Here is an 18,717-nt window from a genome sequence, read left to right on the forward strand (position 1 = left end):
GAGCTCAGCTCACTGCAACCGCCACCTCCCAGTTTCAAGCGATTCTCCTGCCTCAGCCTCCTGAGTGGCTGGGATTACAGGAGTGCACCACCACACCCAGCTAATTTTTGTATGTTTTAGAAGAGATGGGGTTTCACCATGTTGGTCAGGCTGGTCTCGAACTCCTGACCTCAAGTGATCCACCCTCCTCAGCCTCCCAAAGTGCTGGGATTACAGGAGTGAACCACTGTACCCAGCCTAAGATTCTAATTAAATGCCAGAATGAAGCATCAGAACCTGCCAAAAGTTCCCCCTTGGCTGCCTTAACTGTTTAAATCATTCTTTTTTTTATTGCATCTGACTAAGCTGAGAACAATAATGGAAAGACTCACTGACTGATGATTCTGGAAATTTTGTGAATTTATCACATAAAATGAAATGCTAAACTACATTCCCTTTTCCATGGGGTTTATATTCACATTCCTGCTCATTCTCCACATCCACATTACAGCTCATTGTCACTGCTGCCATTGCTCTTGATTAGTGTGACCACAGCCACCAAACTACACCGCTGCAGATGAGACAGTGTGGTGTGCAAATCACTGTGTGCTCTAAAATGCTAGAAGTAGGAATAACCTACTTAAGAACATCATGACGATTTGTGCAATTCTTTCCTCCCTTCTTTTCTTCTTTCTTCCTTTCTTTTTCTTTTTTGTTAGGAAACCCCTTGTGATTAGTTTTGATCAGAATCATGCAACAGCAAAGAAAGCACACTCCAGAGATTCCTCATAGAGTTTTTGCCTGCAGCTCCTAGGCTGCAGATTTTACTGGCTTTCTGGGAGGAAATGAGCTAGGTGTGATGAGATGACTAAGACAGTAACTGGCAAACGTCTCAGATGCAGTGATCAGAGTTATCAGATTGGAAGTGTGTAGGAGGCACAGTGTGTACTGAGAAAAGAAGTTGCCCACTCAAAAAACGCGAGTTTTAGGAAATTGCTTAGTGCAAAATTAAAAGCAATAGACATTGATGACAGCTTGGTTAAGGAGGAATTGCAGATTGTTAAGGAAAAATGGAAGGGATGAATCAGAAATACAATGAACTAGAGAAAGTGAAAGAAATGAAGTCAAAATTGTTGATTCACTACACAAGTATTTCTTGAGCACCTACTAGATGCCAGTCTCCATGTTATTTTTTTTGTTGTTCTGTTTTGTTTTGTTGAGACAGAGTCTCACTCTGTCACCCAGGCTGGAGTGCAGTGGCACAATCTCAGCTCACTGCAACCTCCACCTCCCAGGTTCAAGCAATTCTTGAGCCTCAGCCTCTCAAGTAGCTGGGACTACAGGCATGCACCACCATGCCTGGCTAACTTTTATATTTGTAGTAGAGACAGAGTTTCACCATCTTGGCTAGGATGTTCTCGAACTCCTGGCCTCAAGCAATCTGCCCGCCTTGGCTTCCCAAAGTGCTGGGATTACAGATGTGAGCCATCACACCCAGCCTCCATGTTATATATTGATTATATAAAGATAAATAATTTTGGCTCCTTAGCTCTTTTACCTAATCTTAGGCACAGCCATATCTCAGAGTTATTGTGGATTTGGTTTCAGCCCACCACTATAAAGAGAGCCACACAAATTTTTTGTTTTTTCAGTGCGTATAAAACTTATGTTTATACTGCATGGTAGTCTACTAAGTGTGCAATAACATTATGTCTAAAAAATAAGCCACATAACTTAATGAAAAAATACTTCATTGCTAAAAAAAAAATGCTAATGATCATCTGAGCCTTCAGTGAGTCATCATCTTTTTGCTGGAGGAGAGTCTTGCCACGATGTTGATGGCTGCTGACTCATCAGGCTGGTGGGTGCTTCAGAAGGTTGGGGTGGCTGTTGCAATTTCTTAAAACAAGACAATAATGAAGTTTGCTGCTTAGATTGACTCTTCCTTTCATGAAAGATTTCTCTGCAGATGGTGATGCTGTTTGATAGCATTTTACCCACAGTAGAACTTCTTTCAAAATTGAAGTTAATCCTCTCCAGCCGTGCTACTGCTTTATCACTAAGTATATATAATATTTTAAGCCCTTTGTTGTCATTTCAACAATGTTCATGGCATCTTCGCCAGGAGTAAATTCCATCTCAAGAAACCACTTTCTTTGCTCATCCATAAGAAGCAACTCCTTATCTGTTCAAGTTTGATCATCAGATTACAGCAATTCACTCACATCTTCAGGCTCCACTTCTAATTAGGTTCTCTTGCTATTGCCACCACATCTGCAGGTACTTCCTCCATGAAAGTCTTTGTTGTTGTTGTTGTTGTTGTTGTTTTGAGACAAGTTGTCGCTCTGTCACCCAGGCTGGTGTGCAGTGGCATAGTCATGGCTCACCGCAGCCTCGACCTCCCCAGGCTCAGGTGATCCTCCCACCTCAGTTTTTGTAGAGACAGGGTTTTGCCATGTTGCCCAAGCTGGTCTCAAACTACTAAGCTCAAGCAATCCGCCCACCTCGGCCTCCCAAAGTGCTAGGATTACCTGCAGCAGCCACCACCCTCGGCCTCTCCACTGAAACCTTCAGCCCCTCAAAGTCAGGCATGAGGGTTGGAATCAACTTCTTCCAAACCCCTATTCATGTTGATATTTTGATCTCCACTCATGGATGATGAATGCTCTGAATAGCATCTAGAATGGTGGATCTTCAGGTTTTCAATTTACTGTACCCAGATCCATCAGAGGAATCACTATCTATGGGCAGCTATCACCTTACAAAATCTATTTCTTAAATAATAAGACTTGAAAGTCTAAATGACTCTATGGGCTGCAAAATAGATGTTGTGTTAGCAGGCATGAAAATAATCTCCTTGTAAACATCTCCATCAGAGCTCTTGAGTGACCAGGTAGATGGTTAATGAGCATAGTATTTTGAAAGGAATCTTGTTTTCTGCACAGTAGGTCTCAAGAGTGGCCATAAAAATATTCATTTCAATAAACCATGCTGTAAGCAGATGTGCCTGTATAAACAGACTTTGCTGTGGACTTTGCTCCACAGGCAAAGTCAATTTCACATCATTCTTAAGCACCCTAGCATTTTTGGAATGGTAATTGAGCATTGGCTTCAACTTAAAGTCACCAACTGCATTAGTCCCTAAAAAGAGTCAGTCTAGGTGGGGCACAGTGACTCACGCTTATAATCCCAGCACTTTGGGAGGCCAAGCGGGTGGATCACCTGAGGTCAGGAGTTCGAGACCAGCCTGGCCAACAGGGTGAAACCCCTTCTCTACTAAAAACACACAAAAAAAATACCAGGGCATGGAGGCATGTGCCTGTAATCCCAGCTACTTGGGAGGCTGAGGCAGGAGAATCGCTTGAACCCAGGAGGCAGAGGTTGCCGTGAGCCGAGATCATGCCACTGCACTCCAGCCTGGGCAACAGAGCAAGACTCTGTCTCAAAAGAAATAAAATAAAAATAAAACAAATAGTACATTAAAGATCACTGATCCCAGATCACCATAACCACAATGACAATGAAAATGTTTGAAATATTGCAAGAAGTTCCAGAATATGACACAGGGACACAAAGCGAGCACACGCTGTCAGCAAAACGACACCAATACATGTGCTCAACACAGGGTTGCTGCAAACCTTCAATTTAAACACACACACACACACACACACACACACACACAGAGTCTCTGCAAGGTGCAATAAAGAGAAATTTGCGAGACCAAGAGGGGTGGATCACCCGAGGTCAGAAATTCAAGACCAGCCTGGCCAACGTAGTGAAACCCCATCTCTACTAAAAACACAAAAATTATTCATGCATGGTGGCACACACCTGTAATCCCAGCTACTCGGGAGGCTGAGGCAGTAGAATCACTTGAACCCAGGAGGCAGAGGTTGCAGTGAGCCAAGATCGTGCCATTGCACTCCAGCCTGGGCAATAGAGTAAGACTTTATTACTAAAAAAAAAAAAAGAGAAGTGTAAAAAACAAGGTATGCCTATGCAGCAAAAGAGACTGTTCTAAATTAAAAGAGAAAGATCCAATCCATGGTAGAGGTTGGACAAACCAGCTACAAAGGCCATTTTAAGGAAAACGGGAAATTTGAATATGTAGTAGGCTTTATATGATGTTAAGAAATTATCATCATTTTTGTTGGATGTTATAATATTTTGGCTATACATAATAAAGAATGCCATGATAGCTTTAATCTATTTTAAAGCACAGAAATATTTTTAAATACTTTAAACAGTTAAGCATGTTTCAAAAATTTAGGAAGTCTTTAGACTTTTCTGGTTTTCAAGCATTCTATAATGTTTTATATTTATATATTATAGAAAGTACAAACTTTCTTTGACAGGTATATATTTATACATAAGGAAATATATGCACTTTCTATGATAAGAATGAATACACAGCTAGACACGGTGGCTCACACCTGTAATCCTAGCACTCTGGGAGGCTGAGAAGCGAGGATCACTTGAGGCTGGGAGTTCAAGGTTACAGGGAGCTGTGATCGAGATCCTGTCTCTAAAAAAGAAAAAGAAAATTTAAAAATATGCATTTATACTTAAACCCTTTTCAAGAAACAAGCAACCTGAAAGTCAATAAATGATTTAAACATGTTTTTAAGTACAGAAATAGCTATATGAAATGTGACAAAATCTATTTTTTAGAAATAAAAAAGTAACAATCAGAAAAACAGCTAAAAGAGTTAAAAGTGACTGTCTCTGGGAAACAAAATTGGAAGTGAACAGAGGTGAAGTGATGGAGGGATGTTTTTCTTTTAAAAACCTTTCAATCTACTTTATTTATTTATTTATTTATTTATTTTGAGATGGAGTCTTACTCTGTTGCCCAGGCTGGAGTGCAGTGGCCCCACCTCAGCTCGCCGCAACCTTCACCTCCCAGGTTCACGCAATTCTCCTGCCTCAGCCTCCCAAGTGGCTAGGACTATAGGCATGCGCCACCATGCCCAGCTAATTTTTATATTTTTTGGTACAGAAGGGGTTTCAAGATACTGGTCAGGCTGGTCTCGAACTCCTGACCTCAGATAATTTGCCTGCCTTGGCCTCCCAGAGTGCTGAGATTACAGGTGTGAGCCACAGCGCCTGGCCTCAAACTATTTTAAACATGTGTATGCATTACCTTGATTTGAAAATGTATTTGAATAATTGTGACAGCGTCTCTCAATATCATTATTCATCCAAATGCTACTTCCCACCTACCACTATATCTTAGAATTGAAGCAAATCTTTTCAAAGATGACTCTATTGTTTTGCAAGGTTCTGTACTATCAAAAAAATGTTTAATTACATTCAATACATGCACTCTACTTAATTAGGCAGGAATGCAGACTAACACATTTTAGAAAGGTTTTTCTTTATAAAGTTGAAACAAAAAGAGATTGTGAGCCAGAAAATTAAATGAACCACAACATTCTCCAAGTATTCGGGTTGGTTTATAGGTCTGATTGGTAAGCCTCAATCAAACTAAAAATGCACATCTCAAGCAACTACTGCAAATTGGCCATTAAGATTATAGCAACTTGTGTTCAAAATACCAAGGGGACTCCCCTGGCAGCATGACTCTTGTAGTTTTTGTTACAGAGGGGTTTCAATATACTAAAATATATTGAAAGAGTGGTGCCTTGCTTCAAAAATAGACAAAATAATCTTATATATTTCCATAAAATTAAGATTTTCAATGGATTTAATGAATAAAAATGTCATACCTGACAGAAAAACACTTCCGAGAAGATATTTTCACATAAGAATGCATTTGACATATGGTGCAAAGTTAACAGAGTTGTTGGTTGGCTGGTTTGGTGTGGTTAACATTTTTATTAATTAAATCTTGCATTAAACATAAGTAAGTTATCTAATGTGTAGTACTTGATCTGATTTTTTTTTTCTTTTGAGATGGAGTCTTACCTGTCACCCAGGCTGGAGTGCAGTGGCGCAATCTTGGTTCACTGCAACCTCCACCTCCCGGGTTCAAGTGATTCTCCCACCTCAGCCTCCTGAGTAGCTGGGATTACAGGCACCTACCACCACACCCAGTTAATTTTTGTATATTTTAGTAGAGACGGAGTTTCACCAAGTTGGCCAGGCTGGTCTTGAACTCTTGACCTCAGGTGATCCACCCACCTCGGCCTCCCAAAGTGCTGGGATTACAGGCGTGAGCCACTGTGCCAGGTCATGATTCTTAAAGTATTGTATAAATCATAGAGATAAATGAAAAGTCATCTAAAGAAAGAAAAACACCATTACATTGAAAGAATAGTCTCACCATTTAGTAAATTGGGATGGCATATTAACACAGTCATATTTTAATTTGGTGGGGCAGCATTGACATGTCACTCCTAATCCAATTAATCGGTCAGTTTTAACTCAGTAATAAGTTTAATCAGTTGTTATTGCTTTATTCAACAAATAATTATTGAGCACTTATATGCAGGCATTATGCTAGTTTCTGGCAATACGGTAGGAATCGAGACAAACATGATCCCCACCTCATGGCGATCAGAATATAGTGGGGAAGACATATCAAACAAGAAATTAAAATGTAGTACAATCATCGTGTATTAGTCCTTCCTCACACTGATATAAAGAAATACCTGAGACTGGGTAATTTATAAAGAGAAAAGGTGTAGGTGGCTGTCAGTTCCACAGGCTGTATAGGAAGCATGATGCTGGCATCTGTTCTGCTTCTGGGGAGGCTTCAGGAAACTTAAAATTATGGCAGAAGGCAGCCGGGTGTGGCGACTCGTGCCTGTAATCCCAGCACTTTGGGAGGCCAAAAAGGGCAGATCACTTGAGCTCCTAAGTTTGAGACCAGCCTGGCCAACATGGTAAAACTCCATCTCTACTGAAAATACAAAAACTAGCCAGGCGTGGTGGTGCACACCTGTAATCCCAGCCATGTGGGAAGGTGAGGTGGGAGAATCGCTTGAACCGGGAAGCGGAGGTTACAGTGAGCAGAGATCGCGCCACTGCACTGCAGCCTGGGTGACAAAGTGGGACGCTGTTTCAAAAAAAAAAAAAATTATAGCAGAGGCAAAGGGAGAGCAGCACTTCACATGTCTGGAGATAGACATGGAGCAAGAGAAAGAGGGGGAGGTGTCATACATCTTTAAACAACCAGATTTCAGGGCAACTCACTATCAGGACACCACCACCAAGGGACGTGATGCTAAACCATTCATGAGACCCACCCCCGTGATCCAGTCACCTCCCACCAGGTCCCGCCTCTAGCACTGAGGATTACGTTTCAGCATGATATTTGGGCAGGACCACAAATCCAAACCATATCACAGTGTTCTTAGGGAAGAGGTAGAGGAATGCCTTGAGACCTTGTTGCAAGGAATCTAACCATCTCACTAAAAATACACACCAGGCACCTCCCAGCCCTTTCTCTAGCCTACCCTCTTCATCTAGGTTGGCAATCCAAGAGGAAATCCTGAGTCCCCAGGGATTTTGGTGGTCGTGCAAGAGTAAGGCTGTCACAGCTGAACCCATGATGCATTTACCAAGCACAATCTCCGTTAGTGATGCGGTTCATGTTGCATTGTTTTCCTGGGAAACTCTTAACAGGCTTTGCCTCCCAGGTGGGGGTGGGAGGCCCTTGGCAGAATTACTGAGAAGGGATGACTTTATGGAGAGCTCGTCAGACAGGTCTAACATAAGCTTGCTTCTAACCTAAATATAGATACTAACATTGCATCACCAACTAATTCCGGAGGACCTGTTAAAATGAATCTGGAAAACCTAGATCACCTCTAGTCCTTTGAATTAGATGGATGGGGAAGGACTGTCTGAGCAAATTGTGAAATTCTAACTATAAGCAAAAAAATGTGTATGTATCCTGTGAGTCAGATTGGCATCGCATTCTAAAATACGGGTTTTGTTTATTTCAGAATGTTCTCATTGTTGAGGTAAGCTGGCATTTCCTTTCCATACTTGGAGGTTGAAAGACTCTAATGGTGAGTTTTAAACTGCACACCTTGTTATCAAATTGACCAAGGATTTCTTGAGCTCCCACTGGGTGCATGCTCTCCAAATTTAATGAATACGGGCCAAATAGCATCCCTGATTTCAAATAATGTAGAATAAGAGCTTGGCAACAATATTTGTGGACGACTTTGTCCTTTTTGTGTATCCAGTTCCACGTATCTCTGTGTTGATTCTTATACTTCTTTGTGAATCAGACAAGTTTAAAGAAGAGGAAACTAGCTCACCGAACCAAATTCATTTCACAGTGAAACCAAGGTTAGAACTCTGTTTACCCTGAATTCAGTGTTTTTCCTAAGGACCTCTGACGATTTTGAGAATTCTCAAATACTTTCAGCATCAAAATCATAAACACAATCAGTTAAAAATGGTGAGCTATGGGGAAAGCTATGGTTTTGGGTTTTTTTGGTTTTGTTTTGTTTTGTTTTACGTTTGTTTTTCTGTTAAAAAAGAGAACGTGGGATCCCTATGGCAGTAGTGGACTAATACAGCAAATGGCCACGTTTCCTTCAGGAGCACGCTCATCTCATCAAACAGCAAAAAATTCAGGGGAGCTATTTTCAACCTTTTGTTACACAATTGCCTGTGTGCGCCATGTGTATCTGGAGTTCTTGCTCAGTATAACCCATGGAGCAGACCCTCTCACCAAATGAATTGCCCAAGCCTGGTTACATTCAGACCTGTTGTTTTGATAATCAGCTCGTGACAGCTGATTCCTGTCCTTAGGACAATAAATCGCGGCTGCCCATTCTCCTCTAATTGTGCAGCAGCTCATCAGCGGAGATGAGCCCGAGCTCACTGCAGCCGTGGACCCTCAGAATTCACAGGCTGTCACCAGCTGCTGTCCAGACACCTCTCACTTCCCAGCCATAGAATGCCCTATTGAGTGGGGGAGGACGAGGGGGAGGCATTTATCCATTCAGTGTATTCAGATGTACATATCCATGAAAATTCATGGCCTTGTATTGTGTTACATAACCTCAGGGCCAAATTTAGTCCTTGAATGTGCGTACGCGAGTCCAAATGTACTCAATGAGGAGTCCCACATGCTGTCCAAAGGCTAAATTTGGCCCTTCAACACAGCTAAAGGATTCAAGGAGGAAAGAGTCTCCAGTAGATTCCCCAAAACTCAGCTTCCAGAAAGAAGTGCCTGTCTAAATAAAACATAACCCACTCCTCCTCCTCCTTTGGCTCCAAATTGGATGGCATTTTTAATTACGATGCATTATTAATCAGGAGTATCGCCCTGGATGAAAAGTCTGTTGTGCTGCTCAGATGCACTTTTTGAATTTATCTGTCCTTTCTGCAAAGGATGTCGTCGGAACTGGGAGGACCATGAAAGCACTACTCAGCAATATAGAGAAATACAAGCCCAACATGGTTAAGGTAGCCAGGTGAGTTGGACATTCATAGCATGGTGATTTCTGGTTTTCCAAGCAAGACCAAAAGGTATGCTAACACAGGATGCTCTTTCCAAACAGTATAATATATTCCAATCTAGTGACCTTTTCCCCTGGGGTATTACAGTTTGACCACACTGAAAAGCAGCCCTTGACTGCTAGCCTGAGAGAAGAAAGGGAAGACGACGTGCTTCGCCATGTTTCTGAGTTCCTCTTTACTGAGCCTCCATTAGCTGTTTCCAGGAGCAGCTGGATGAACCCCCATGCAATTGCTCTTCTCCCTTCATTTTTTTGTTTGTTTGTGTTGAGACACAGCCTTTCTCTGTCACCCAGGCTGAAGTACAGTGGCACAATCTCAGCTCACTGCAACCTCTGCCCTCTGAGTTCGAACAATTCTCATGCCTCAGCTTCCCAAGTAGCTGGGACTACAGGCGCCCGCCACTGTGCCTAGCTAATGTTTTGTATTTTTAGCAGAGATGAGCTAGGGTTTCACCATGTTGGCCAGGATGGTCTGAACTCCTGACCTCAAGTGATCTGCCTGCCTCAGCCTCCCCAAGTGCTAGGATTACAGGCATGAGCCACTACACCCAGACCTTTTTTAGAGCAAGAGACAGGGTCTTGCTCTATGATCACAGTAGTGTGATCATAACACACTGTAGCCTCAAACTTCTGGGCTCAAGTGATCCTCCCACCTCAACCTCCTGAGTAGCTAGGTACAGCTACCCCCTGTTTTTTGTTTGTTTGTTTTTTTGTTTGAGATGGAGTCTTGCTCTGTCACCCAGACTGGAGTGCAGTGGTGCAGTCTCAGCTTACTGCAACCTCAGCCTCCTGGGTTCAAGTGATTCTCTTGCCTCAGACTCCCATGAAGCTGAGACTACGGATGCATACCACCATGCCCAGCTAATTTTTGTATTTTTAGTAAAGATGTGGTTTCACCATGTTGGCCAGGCTGGTCTCAAACTTATGAGCTCAAGTGATCTGCCCTTCTTGGCCTCCTAAAGTGCTGGAATTATAAGCATGAGCTACCATGCCTGACTGACAGCTACCTTTTTTAAAAGTTTTTTATATTTTATCTATTTTTTGAGACAGGGTCTCACTCTGTCACCTAGGCTGGAGTCCAGTAGTGCAGTCATGGCTCACTGCAGCCTTCAACTCCTGGGCTAAAACAATCCTCCCACCTCAGCCTCCCAAGTAGCTGGGACCACAAGCAGGTGCCACCACACCCAGCTAAATTTTTTATTTTTTTGTAGAGACAGGGGTCTCGCTATGTTGCCCAGGTTGGTCTTGAACCTCTGGGCTCAAGTGATCCTTCCACCTTGTCCTCCCAAAGCACTGGGATTACAGATGTAGGCACTGTGCCTGACCTGCTGTCTTCTTTTTATCCAGAACCGTCTATATAGTGCCACAGTAGCAAAATATGTATTTCAACTACATCTTTTAATGATGCTTGATTCTATTTACAATTCATAGAGATTTGATTGGGTTCACTAAAGCATGTCTTTTTTAATGGTAGTTTGTTGGTGAAGAGAACACCCAGAAGTGACGGCTTTAGACCTGACTGTAAGTGATTTTTAGTTTTTTGTTTGTTTTGTGCTTGTGGTGTTTCCTTTTATCTTTAAGAATCTTTGATTTCCTATTTGATAGCATTGCAAATGGAGTTGAAACTGTATAGGGCTGATAGTCCCACAGATTCCTCATGGTCTCCCCCACCTTGATAGGGAAGACAGAACCCTTTAAAATGACGGTCTTCAATGTTGTAATTTGCGTCTTTCACAGGAACTCTATTCCGTGCATTGGGTATTTTTATTTGTATGTTTCACACAGCACCTTAACTACAGAGAAGTCAGCTGAAAAGTTTCAGGGAGTAGAGGAAGACCTGATCCCACTGGACTGACTCAGACACTTAGAATCCCTGCCTTGGCCTCTGTTCTCACCAGTCAGACAAGGAGAGGTGCTATGGAGGTTTAAAGGGAGTCTCATGCCATCATCCAGAACTATTACCAGACAGTGCACAATGGTGACCTTTAGCAAGCCTGAATTGTAATGCACAGAAGGGGAAATCTAAGACAGCTTCCCATCACCTCCAAACCAAAGCTCCGAAACACAGAGAATTAGCAGAGCAGGTATCTCTAGATACCATCTTCACACTCGACTTCAGATGTGTGTTCTGTAGCGCTTCCTCATCGAGTACACTCCTCCCTTCTCCCAACAATAAGCCTAGTTCTAACTCCAGGAAGGATAAACATGCAGCCTGATTATTTATTATTCTAACACTAGAGGCGAATTTTTTTCACTTGCATAGGCAGCCTTCAGCTTGATTTTTATAACTTACATTTGCTCCAAAGTCCCTGGGATAATTTGGCTACAGTTCTCTTCAGCAAGCTGAACAAACATTAGCGAAAGAGAAGCACAGTATGGATGGGTGACATGCCAGCGACATTTAGCCAGTGACTCTACATTCTAAAAACAAGTTTCATTCCTGTGCTGGATGTGTTAACTCTAGACCATGTCAATTCTGGGCAGAGAGACCCAATCGCATGTTCCCATCTATTACTAGTATCAAAGGTATAATCTGGATGTAGTGAAGGTTGCTTGAGGTTACTTAGCAGAAATTGTCTAACAAAATAGTACAGGATACTCACTGTATAGATAAGATTTTAACTGAAGTTGAAAAACATTCACTTCAAACATATCTGATTAATGACAAATTTCTTATATCACTTATAATAACAGCAATAAAATAATAGCAGCTAACACTAGGAAGAGGTTGTGATGCGCCACGCACTGTTCTAAGAGCTATACAGAGATTAGCTCCTTTCATCCTCTCAATAGCTCTCTAAAGGTAGGAGTTGTTATTATACCCATTTTACAGATGAGGAAATCAAGCACAGCAAGCTTAAATAGCTTGCCAAAGTCATGTAGCTGTGAGTGTCAGACCAGTATTAAGCCCAGGCAATCTGGTTTCAGTCAGTGCCCTGACTCTTCCACTACATCTGCAAGTAACATCTGCTATGGCAAATGTAAGTGTAGGAGCTGCCCGCATTTACCAGTTAAGGATAGGTCACTCTGATTCATGACTGTCCTGCTGATCCATCATCCTTTTATTCTATGACATCTCAAGGTTTGGCCTTCTAAATAGGCTTTGGGCTCTCATTTTCCCAGTGTGAGTTGCCCTGCCTGATGGAAAGATTGCATTGCTCCCTGTCAAGTCATTATTACAACGCTGGTTACAAACAGGGTTTCTTGGGATTTGCTCATATTATTATTATTATTATTATTATTATTATTATTATTTTGAGACCGAATCTAACTCTGTCACCCAGTGCAGTGGCGCGATCTCGGCTCACTGCAACCTCTGCCTCCCAGGTTCAAGTGATTCTCCTGCCTCAGCCTCCCAAGTAACTGGGACTACAGGCACATGCCACCACGCCTGGCTAATTTTTGTATTTTTAGTAGAGACGGAGTTTCGCCATGTTGGCCAGGCCAATCTTGGACTCCTGATCTCAGGTGATCCACCCACCTAAGCCTCCCAAAGTGCTGGGATTACAGGTGTGAGCCACTGCACCCCACCTTTTTTTTCTTTTTGAGATGGGATCTCACTTTTTTGCCTAGGCTGGTCTCGAACTCCTGGCCTCAAGTGATCTTCCTGCCTCAGCCTCCTGAATAGCTGGGACTGCAGGCACACGCCCAGCTTCATATTCTTTTAGCTAGCTCAGAATCTCTGTTCCTTCTTTCTCTCTGGATTTACGAGGCTTTGTACTTTGTGTTCCTTTCTCCTGATTGATTCTTTCTTTTATGCTCAGTGTCACTGCTGACCTCTTCTGCTCTCACTTCTCCTCTCTGATTCTTTTTTTCAAGAAACTCTGCAGTTTGGAGGAATCAAGCAGGCTTCCTAGCAAGGGACTGCATAACGCACCCCCCCTAGTAAATAAGCCCCTCACCTCCAGTACTTATTTTCCTAGCAAGGGACTCCATAATGTAACCCCCTAGAAAATAAGTACCTCCAGTCCTGTCTGTAAGCAGGAACCAGTTGTTTTCTTGTGAAAGCATCGTTGGTCACAGTCACTGTGGAGACAACTTTGCCTGGGCTATAAGCCCACTGGCTATACCCAAGTACAGTTTCATTAAAAGTAAGCAGATAAATCTCTCACCTATATTACTGTAATAAACAAACTTGTAAGTTTCCAAAACACTGAAAAAAATTTGAAAATCATTGGACCGTGCACCTTTATTCTGTTTCAAGACCTCTGAAGAAGGAGAGCTATTGTCTGTTCCTTAAGAATTCTCTCCAATAAGTATCAGCCAGGCGTAGTTGTGCATGCCTGTAGTCCCAGCTACTCAGGAGGCTGAGGTGAGAGGATCACCTGAGCCTGTGGAGGTAGAGGCTGCAGTGAGCCATGATCACACCACTGCACCTCTGCCTGGACGACAAAGTGAGACCCCTTCTCAAAAAATAGCCAGGTTCAGTGGCCCAGGCCTGTAATCCCAGCACTTTAGGAGACTGAGGCGGATGGATCACTTGAGGTCAGGAGTTCGAGACCAGCCTGGCTAACATGGTGAAACCCCATCTCTATTAAAACTACAAAAATTAGCCAGGCATGGTGGCACACGTCTGTCTTCCCAGCTACTCGGGAAAATGAACCCAGGAGAATTGCGTGAACCCTGGAGGTGGAGGTTGCAGTAAGCCAAGATCGTAGCACTGCACTCCAGCCTAGGTGACACAGCGAGACTCGATCTCAGACAAAAAAAAAAAAAAAAGAATCCTTTCTGATAAAAAATCATCATCTTTTCAATGAATTATTCTTTTGCTTATCATAAGTACCTTGCACTGTGCTTAAATCCACTTCCTGTCATTCTGCCCTCAATAGAGAGCTCATTAATATCCTCTGCATCACAAACCCAAAGACCAGCATTAACGCAACCTCCACATTCTCTTCCTCAAGTTGAACAATCCTGTTGCCTTTCATCTTGTGTCCTGGCTTTTGCTTTCCAGCCCTTTAAACAGCCGAGACACTGAGTACAGCGGGAGAATTGCTTTCCAGTTGCTGTGGCCCACACACCTGTTCACATAATGCAGCATCGTAACGCCTTCTGCTTGAACTTTCCTTTGTGTTGTTGAGAATGTTTCCTTTGGCATGGTATCACTGCATATTGCTTGCTTTAGAACACCAGGGCCACGTGACTCAATTATGCATATTTCTTGTTATGCACCGGGCTTCCTGAGCCATTTCTCAACTCTGCATGCTAGATCAGTCATTCTTCATTGTAGGTTGGCTTGTTTGCCTTGCCTCCTTCCTCCCGAGTAGTCCTTCTGGTCCAGGTCCCTCTTGGGCTTATCCTGTGCATTGCTCACCGTTTCTCCCTCCCTCCTGCCTCAATGAAAGGTCCTTGAGTTTGAGGGCCGACAGCAGCATATGGTGACTTGCATTTATATAATCTAAATTTTGTTCCTTTTTTTTTTTTTCCTCTTTCTCTCTCTGCTAAGATGCTGGATTTGAGATTCCAAACTTATTTGTGGTGGGATATGCCTTAGATTACAATGAATACTTCAGAGATCTGAATGTAAGTCTTGCATGCAAATTCCTAACCCCCCTTTGTATAAGAACTTAACAATTTAGAAATGTATTGAATGCGTGTTAGTGATGTCTTCTATTGATTGAGTATCTTCTATGTCAGGAGTATGGTGAGCACATTGCATCCATACTCCCAATTAACTCCCACTACTATTCTGCAGGGTAGGTATCAGGATGATGGAGGCAAATTATGATTATCTCTATTTCATACTAAAGAAATAGGAAGCTAAAAGCAGAACTATGGTTTGACACTGATTCTTCTCCATAGTCATTGACTGTGCTCAACCAACCATAACAATAGCCAATATTCTATACACTGATTTGTGTCAGTGCTTGAACTCTAGCAGGTTTCAATTACAGTGGCATGCAGCTCATAACTCTTCCTTCTTTGGGGGAAATGATCCCACCACACAGACGTGGACCCCCAGTGTGGACCCCAGCTGTGTGACCCTGACCAACACTGTATGATCTAGAAGTAGACAACTTACCCAAAGTGGACCAGTCAGTCTCTGTCTCCTGGGAATCAGAAACTTAAACCAAAAGTCACAGAGACTGAGCGTGTTCAGACTTCAGCCGCTAGGACAGCAGTGCCCCAGACAGTATCCACAGCACCATGGGTGAAAGTCTCTGGAGCTGCCCTTGTTCCTGCCTTCTAGTTGCTTCATTGCCCAGTTCGTCCTTGGATTCTGAGAGCTACCCCAGTATTCCACCAATAAATTTCCCCTCCCCCGCTTTTAAAGACACAGGGTCTCCCTCCAGGGTCTCACCTAGGCTAGAGTGCAGTGATGCAATTAAAGCTCACTGCAGCCTTGAACTCCCAGGCTCAAGCGATCCTCCCACCTCAGCCTCCTGAGTAGCTGGGACTACAGGCACACACCACTATGCCTGGCTAATATTTTTACTTTTTGTAGAGATGGAGTCTTGCTATGCTGTCCAGGCTGTTCTTGAACTCCTGGCTTCAAATCATGCTCCCACCTCAGTCTCCCAAAGTGCTGGGATTACAGACAGGGGCCACTGAGCCCAGCCAAATCCTCCTTTTTTGCTTACATTAGCCTGGCCCCATTTCTGTTGCTTTCAATCAAAATATTCCTAACCCTTTGCTTGTTGCCCAAAAAGGGTTGAATAAGAGCCCATGTTGTGCTTGCCACTGTTATTTCTCCATTCACCCAAGCAGTTGTCATCTTACCAGTAGGAGACTTCAGTTTCTAGCAGGGCTAAGCATGCTGCTCCCTCAGCGTTTCTGGGTTTTAGGGACCTGGGGAGCCAGATTCAGTATAGGGCTCCAAACTAAAACCACAAAGGACCTTTTGTCAAGCATTTCAATGAATCTCTTTAGATTTTACCCACACATATAAATACACACATTTATATTTAAATGATCAATAGCCAATTACAGGATGGCATTCGGTTATTACTGCATCACACTTTCTGTGTCTCAGATTTTGTTAAGAAACTGATGCGTTTAAATCCTTTGTTGTTTCAGCACATATGCGTCATCAATGAGCACGGTAAAGAAAAATATCGAGTCTAAAGACAAGAATTCTCACCACTAAAGTCCCAGATAACATCATACTTACGCCTGTTCTCGGGAAGCCAGCTGTCAAGTTTGTCTCCCCAGGCATCTTCACTCAGCAGGATATAAAAGAAAAAAATGTTCAAATGAGAGAGCTTTCTTTTCTGAGGTTAATATAAAGAGTATCAAAGGTTCTTAAGGGAAAGAAAGCAGTGCTTTTATTTGACTTGTTCCAAATTAAACACTCCGCCTTGTGACTCAGCAATGCTATCTACCTTCACACTCCTGAGCTCCGCCTTCCTTTGTTTTGATACAGTCATTATATCTGATTACTATTCCCAGGAATACCCCCACCTAGTTACTCAAATATTTTTCACTTAACTTTTTATACCCTTATTTTGGTAATAAGCTTACAATATTAGGAAGCTGGGGACCTTTTTTTAACTGAAGCCTTGCGTCCCCTATACCAGGAATGCAACTATTAATAGATTCCCATATTTTAAAAGGAGGGAAGGGACAATTTAATATAAATTTCTGTTTGTGCATTTCTGACAGGCCGTTATTATCTGCTTTGACAAAGCCTTTCTGAAACGCAGTGTACAATGAATCTTAATGATGTTATGAAACCAGCTTTGCTCGGGGCTCTTGATTGGAGCTTCCGGTATGTGATGACGGTATGTCATGTATGCATGGATGTACTCAACTGTGTTTAATACTCTGAATTTTAATTAGAAAAAAATACAATAGCAGCAAGGCCCTGGTTTCTAAGCTGTATCCTTTTATTCATGTGGGACATGAGCAAATGGCAGAATTAGGGGCGAGTGCTTTCTATGCTCGAAACTAAGCAAGTACAAATTTTTCCTCGTATTTGCATGGAAGGAAAAGACACCGTTATGCCCTGTCCTAAACGTGAAGACAGAGGTTGAATTTTTTTTAAAATATCTTTAAAAGGCTGATCACAAAATCCAAGGTGCTACAGGAAACAAGCACACTTAAGAGAGTTTTTTTCTGAATAACATTTTTTTCCAATTTCTTCATTTTATGAGACATTTGCTAATTTATGGGGATTTTAATTGAAAATAAACTTGAGTCCCAATAGAGCTGTTTTTTTCTCACTTCCTAGAAAATGCAAATGCAAAATAAATAACTAAGCAGCTTTTGTTTGGTTCTGAACCGTATGTGGCGTATTGTTATTAGGTTCTAGCTTCCTTTAAACTAATAAAGAATAAGAAAACTTGTTATGTTTTATCACTGCTTACTGTTTTTCTTCTGCCTTCATATTTTTTAAATACTTTCAGCCATTAAAATGTATGTGAGTCAGTAGCTTAAATATACAACTGCATGTACCTATCCTGCGGCTTTATTTTTGTTAACTTGGATTAAATCCAATATATGCACTAGTATAAGCAAATGATTAAGCTGGGCTAGATCTGCTTTTTTTTTCCTCAAGCTTGTTTGTAAGAACAAGGAATTTTAGTTGTAAAAGAAGATTTTCCTGCACATCTTTGTTTCGCTCAGAGAAGAAAACAAGCCACACCCAAACATCCCAAGGGATAAGTCAGCAAAAGGAATCTCTTCTAGCTTTGTTTCACAGAAGCATTGGTACCCAAGCTTAGATTTCTAATTGTGTCTGACCGGCGAATTTCTTGAAATATCAAAATTAATATTCTGAACATAGTGTTTTTTTCACAATGCCATGTTTATGTCAGAAGACCTAGAAAAATCCAGGCACACATTTGGTTTTAAGTGTAAAATTATCCATAAAGTATACAATATGAAAATGTTTTCTTAAAAACGTTGAATTTTAGTAAGCATCAGTATCCTTTCTGAGGACATTCCTTTTACTCAAATTACAAAGGAAATTTATCTACTTTACAAGATTGTGAGGACTTGTATGGTTAATGCTGAAAATTCACTAAATATACAAGAAGTTTAATCATGCTTGCAATTTTTTCCTACCAGACAATACTTTGACAGTGATATCCAAGAAAAGTCATCTTGGGAAAAATAGCATTTCCTTTTCTCTTGCAAAACTCCTGTCTAGTTAATACCACCGAGTTTATTCACTCTAAACCAAAAATGCAAAAGCTTACTACTTGGTTAATAACAAATCCATTATTAATTTAGTGTTCCAAAGCTGATTTGTAAGGGGGAAAATGTGTGAGTATGCGTGTGTGTGTGTGTGTGCGTGTATGTGTGTGTGTGTGCATGTATGTGTGTGTGTATTTCATTGGGAAGTCTGGAT

The 18,717-nt window shown here is 41.9% G+C and overlaps 1 protein-coding gene across 3 annotated transcripts in view; it reads left to right on the plus strand.

Annotated features, from left to right (window-relative positions):
- The window catches only part of PRTFDC1 (phosphoribosyl transferase domain containing 1), a 111,127-nt gene extending 93,402 nt beyond the window's left edge, over window positions 1-17,725 (plus strand). For 2 of the 3 annotated variants that reach the window (XM_025397690.1, XM_025397692.1), the window contains exons 5-9: window positions 7,893-7,910; window positions 9,298-9,380; window positions 10,900-10,946; window positions 14,872-14,948; window positions 16,443-17,725. In XM_025397690.1, the coding sequence (XP_025253475.1) occupies window positions 7,893-7,910; window positions 9,298-9,380; window positions 10,900-10,946; window positions 14,872-14,948; window positions 16,443-16,490 (273 nt within the window). In that variant the 3' untranslated portion in view covers window positions 16,491-17,725. The remainder of the gene's footprint in view (window positions 1-7,892; window positions 7,911-9,297; window positions 9,381-10,899; window positions 10,947-14,871; window positions 14,949-16,442) is intronic. The other variant, XM_025397691.1, reaches the window with a different exon arrangement.
- Window positions 17,726-18,717: the final 992 nt, after the last annotated feature.

This window comes from Theropithecus gelada, chromosome 9 (genome assembly GCF_003255815.1).
Source record: "Theropithecus gelada isolate Dixy chromosome 9, Tgel_1.0, whole genome shotgun sequence".
Taxonomy (NCBI): domain Eukaryota; kingdom Metazoa; phylum Chordata; class Mammalia; order Primates; family Cercopithecidae; genus Theropithecus; species Theropithecus gelada.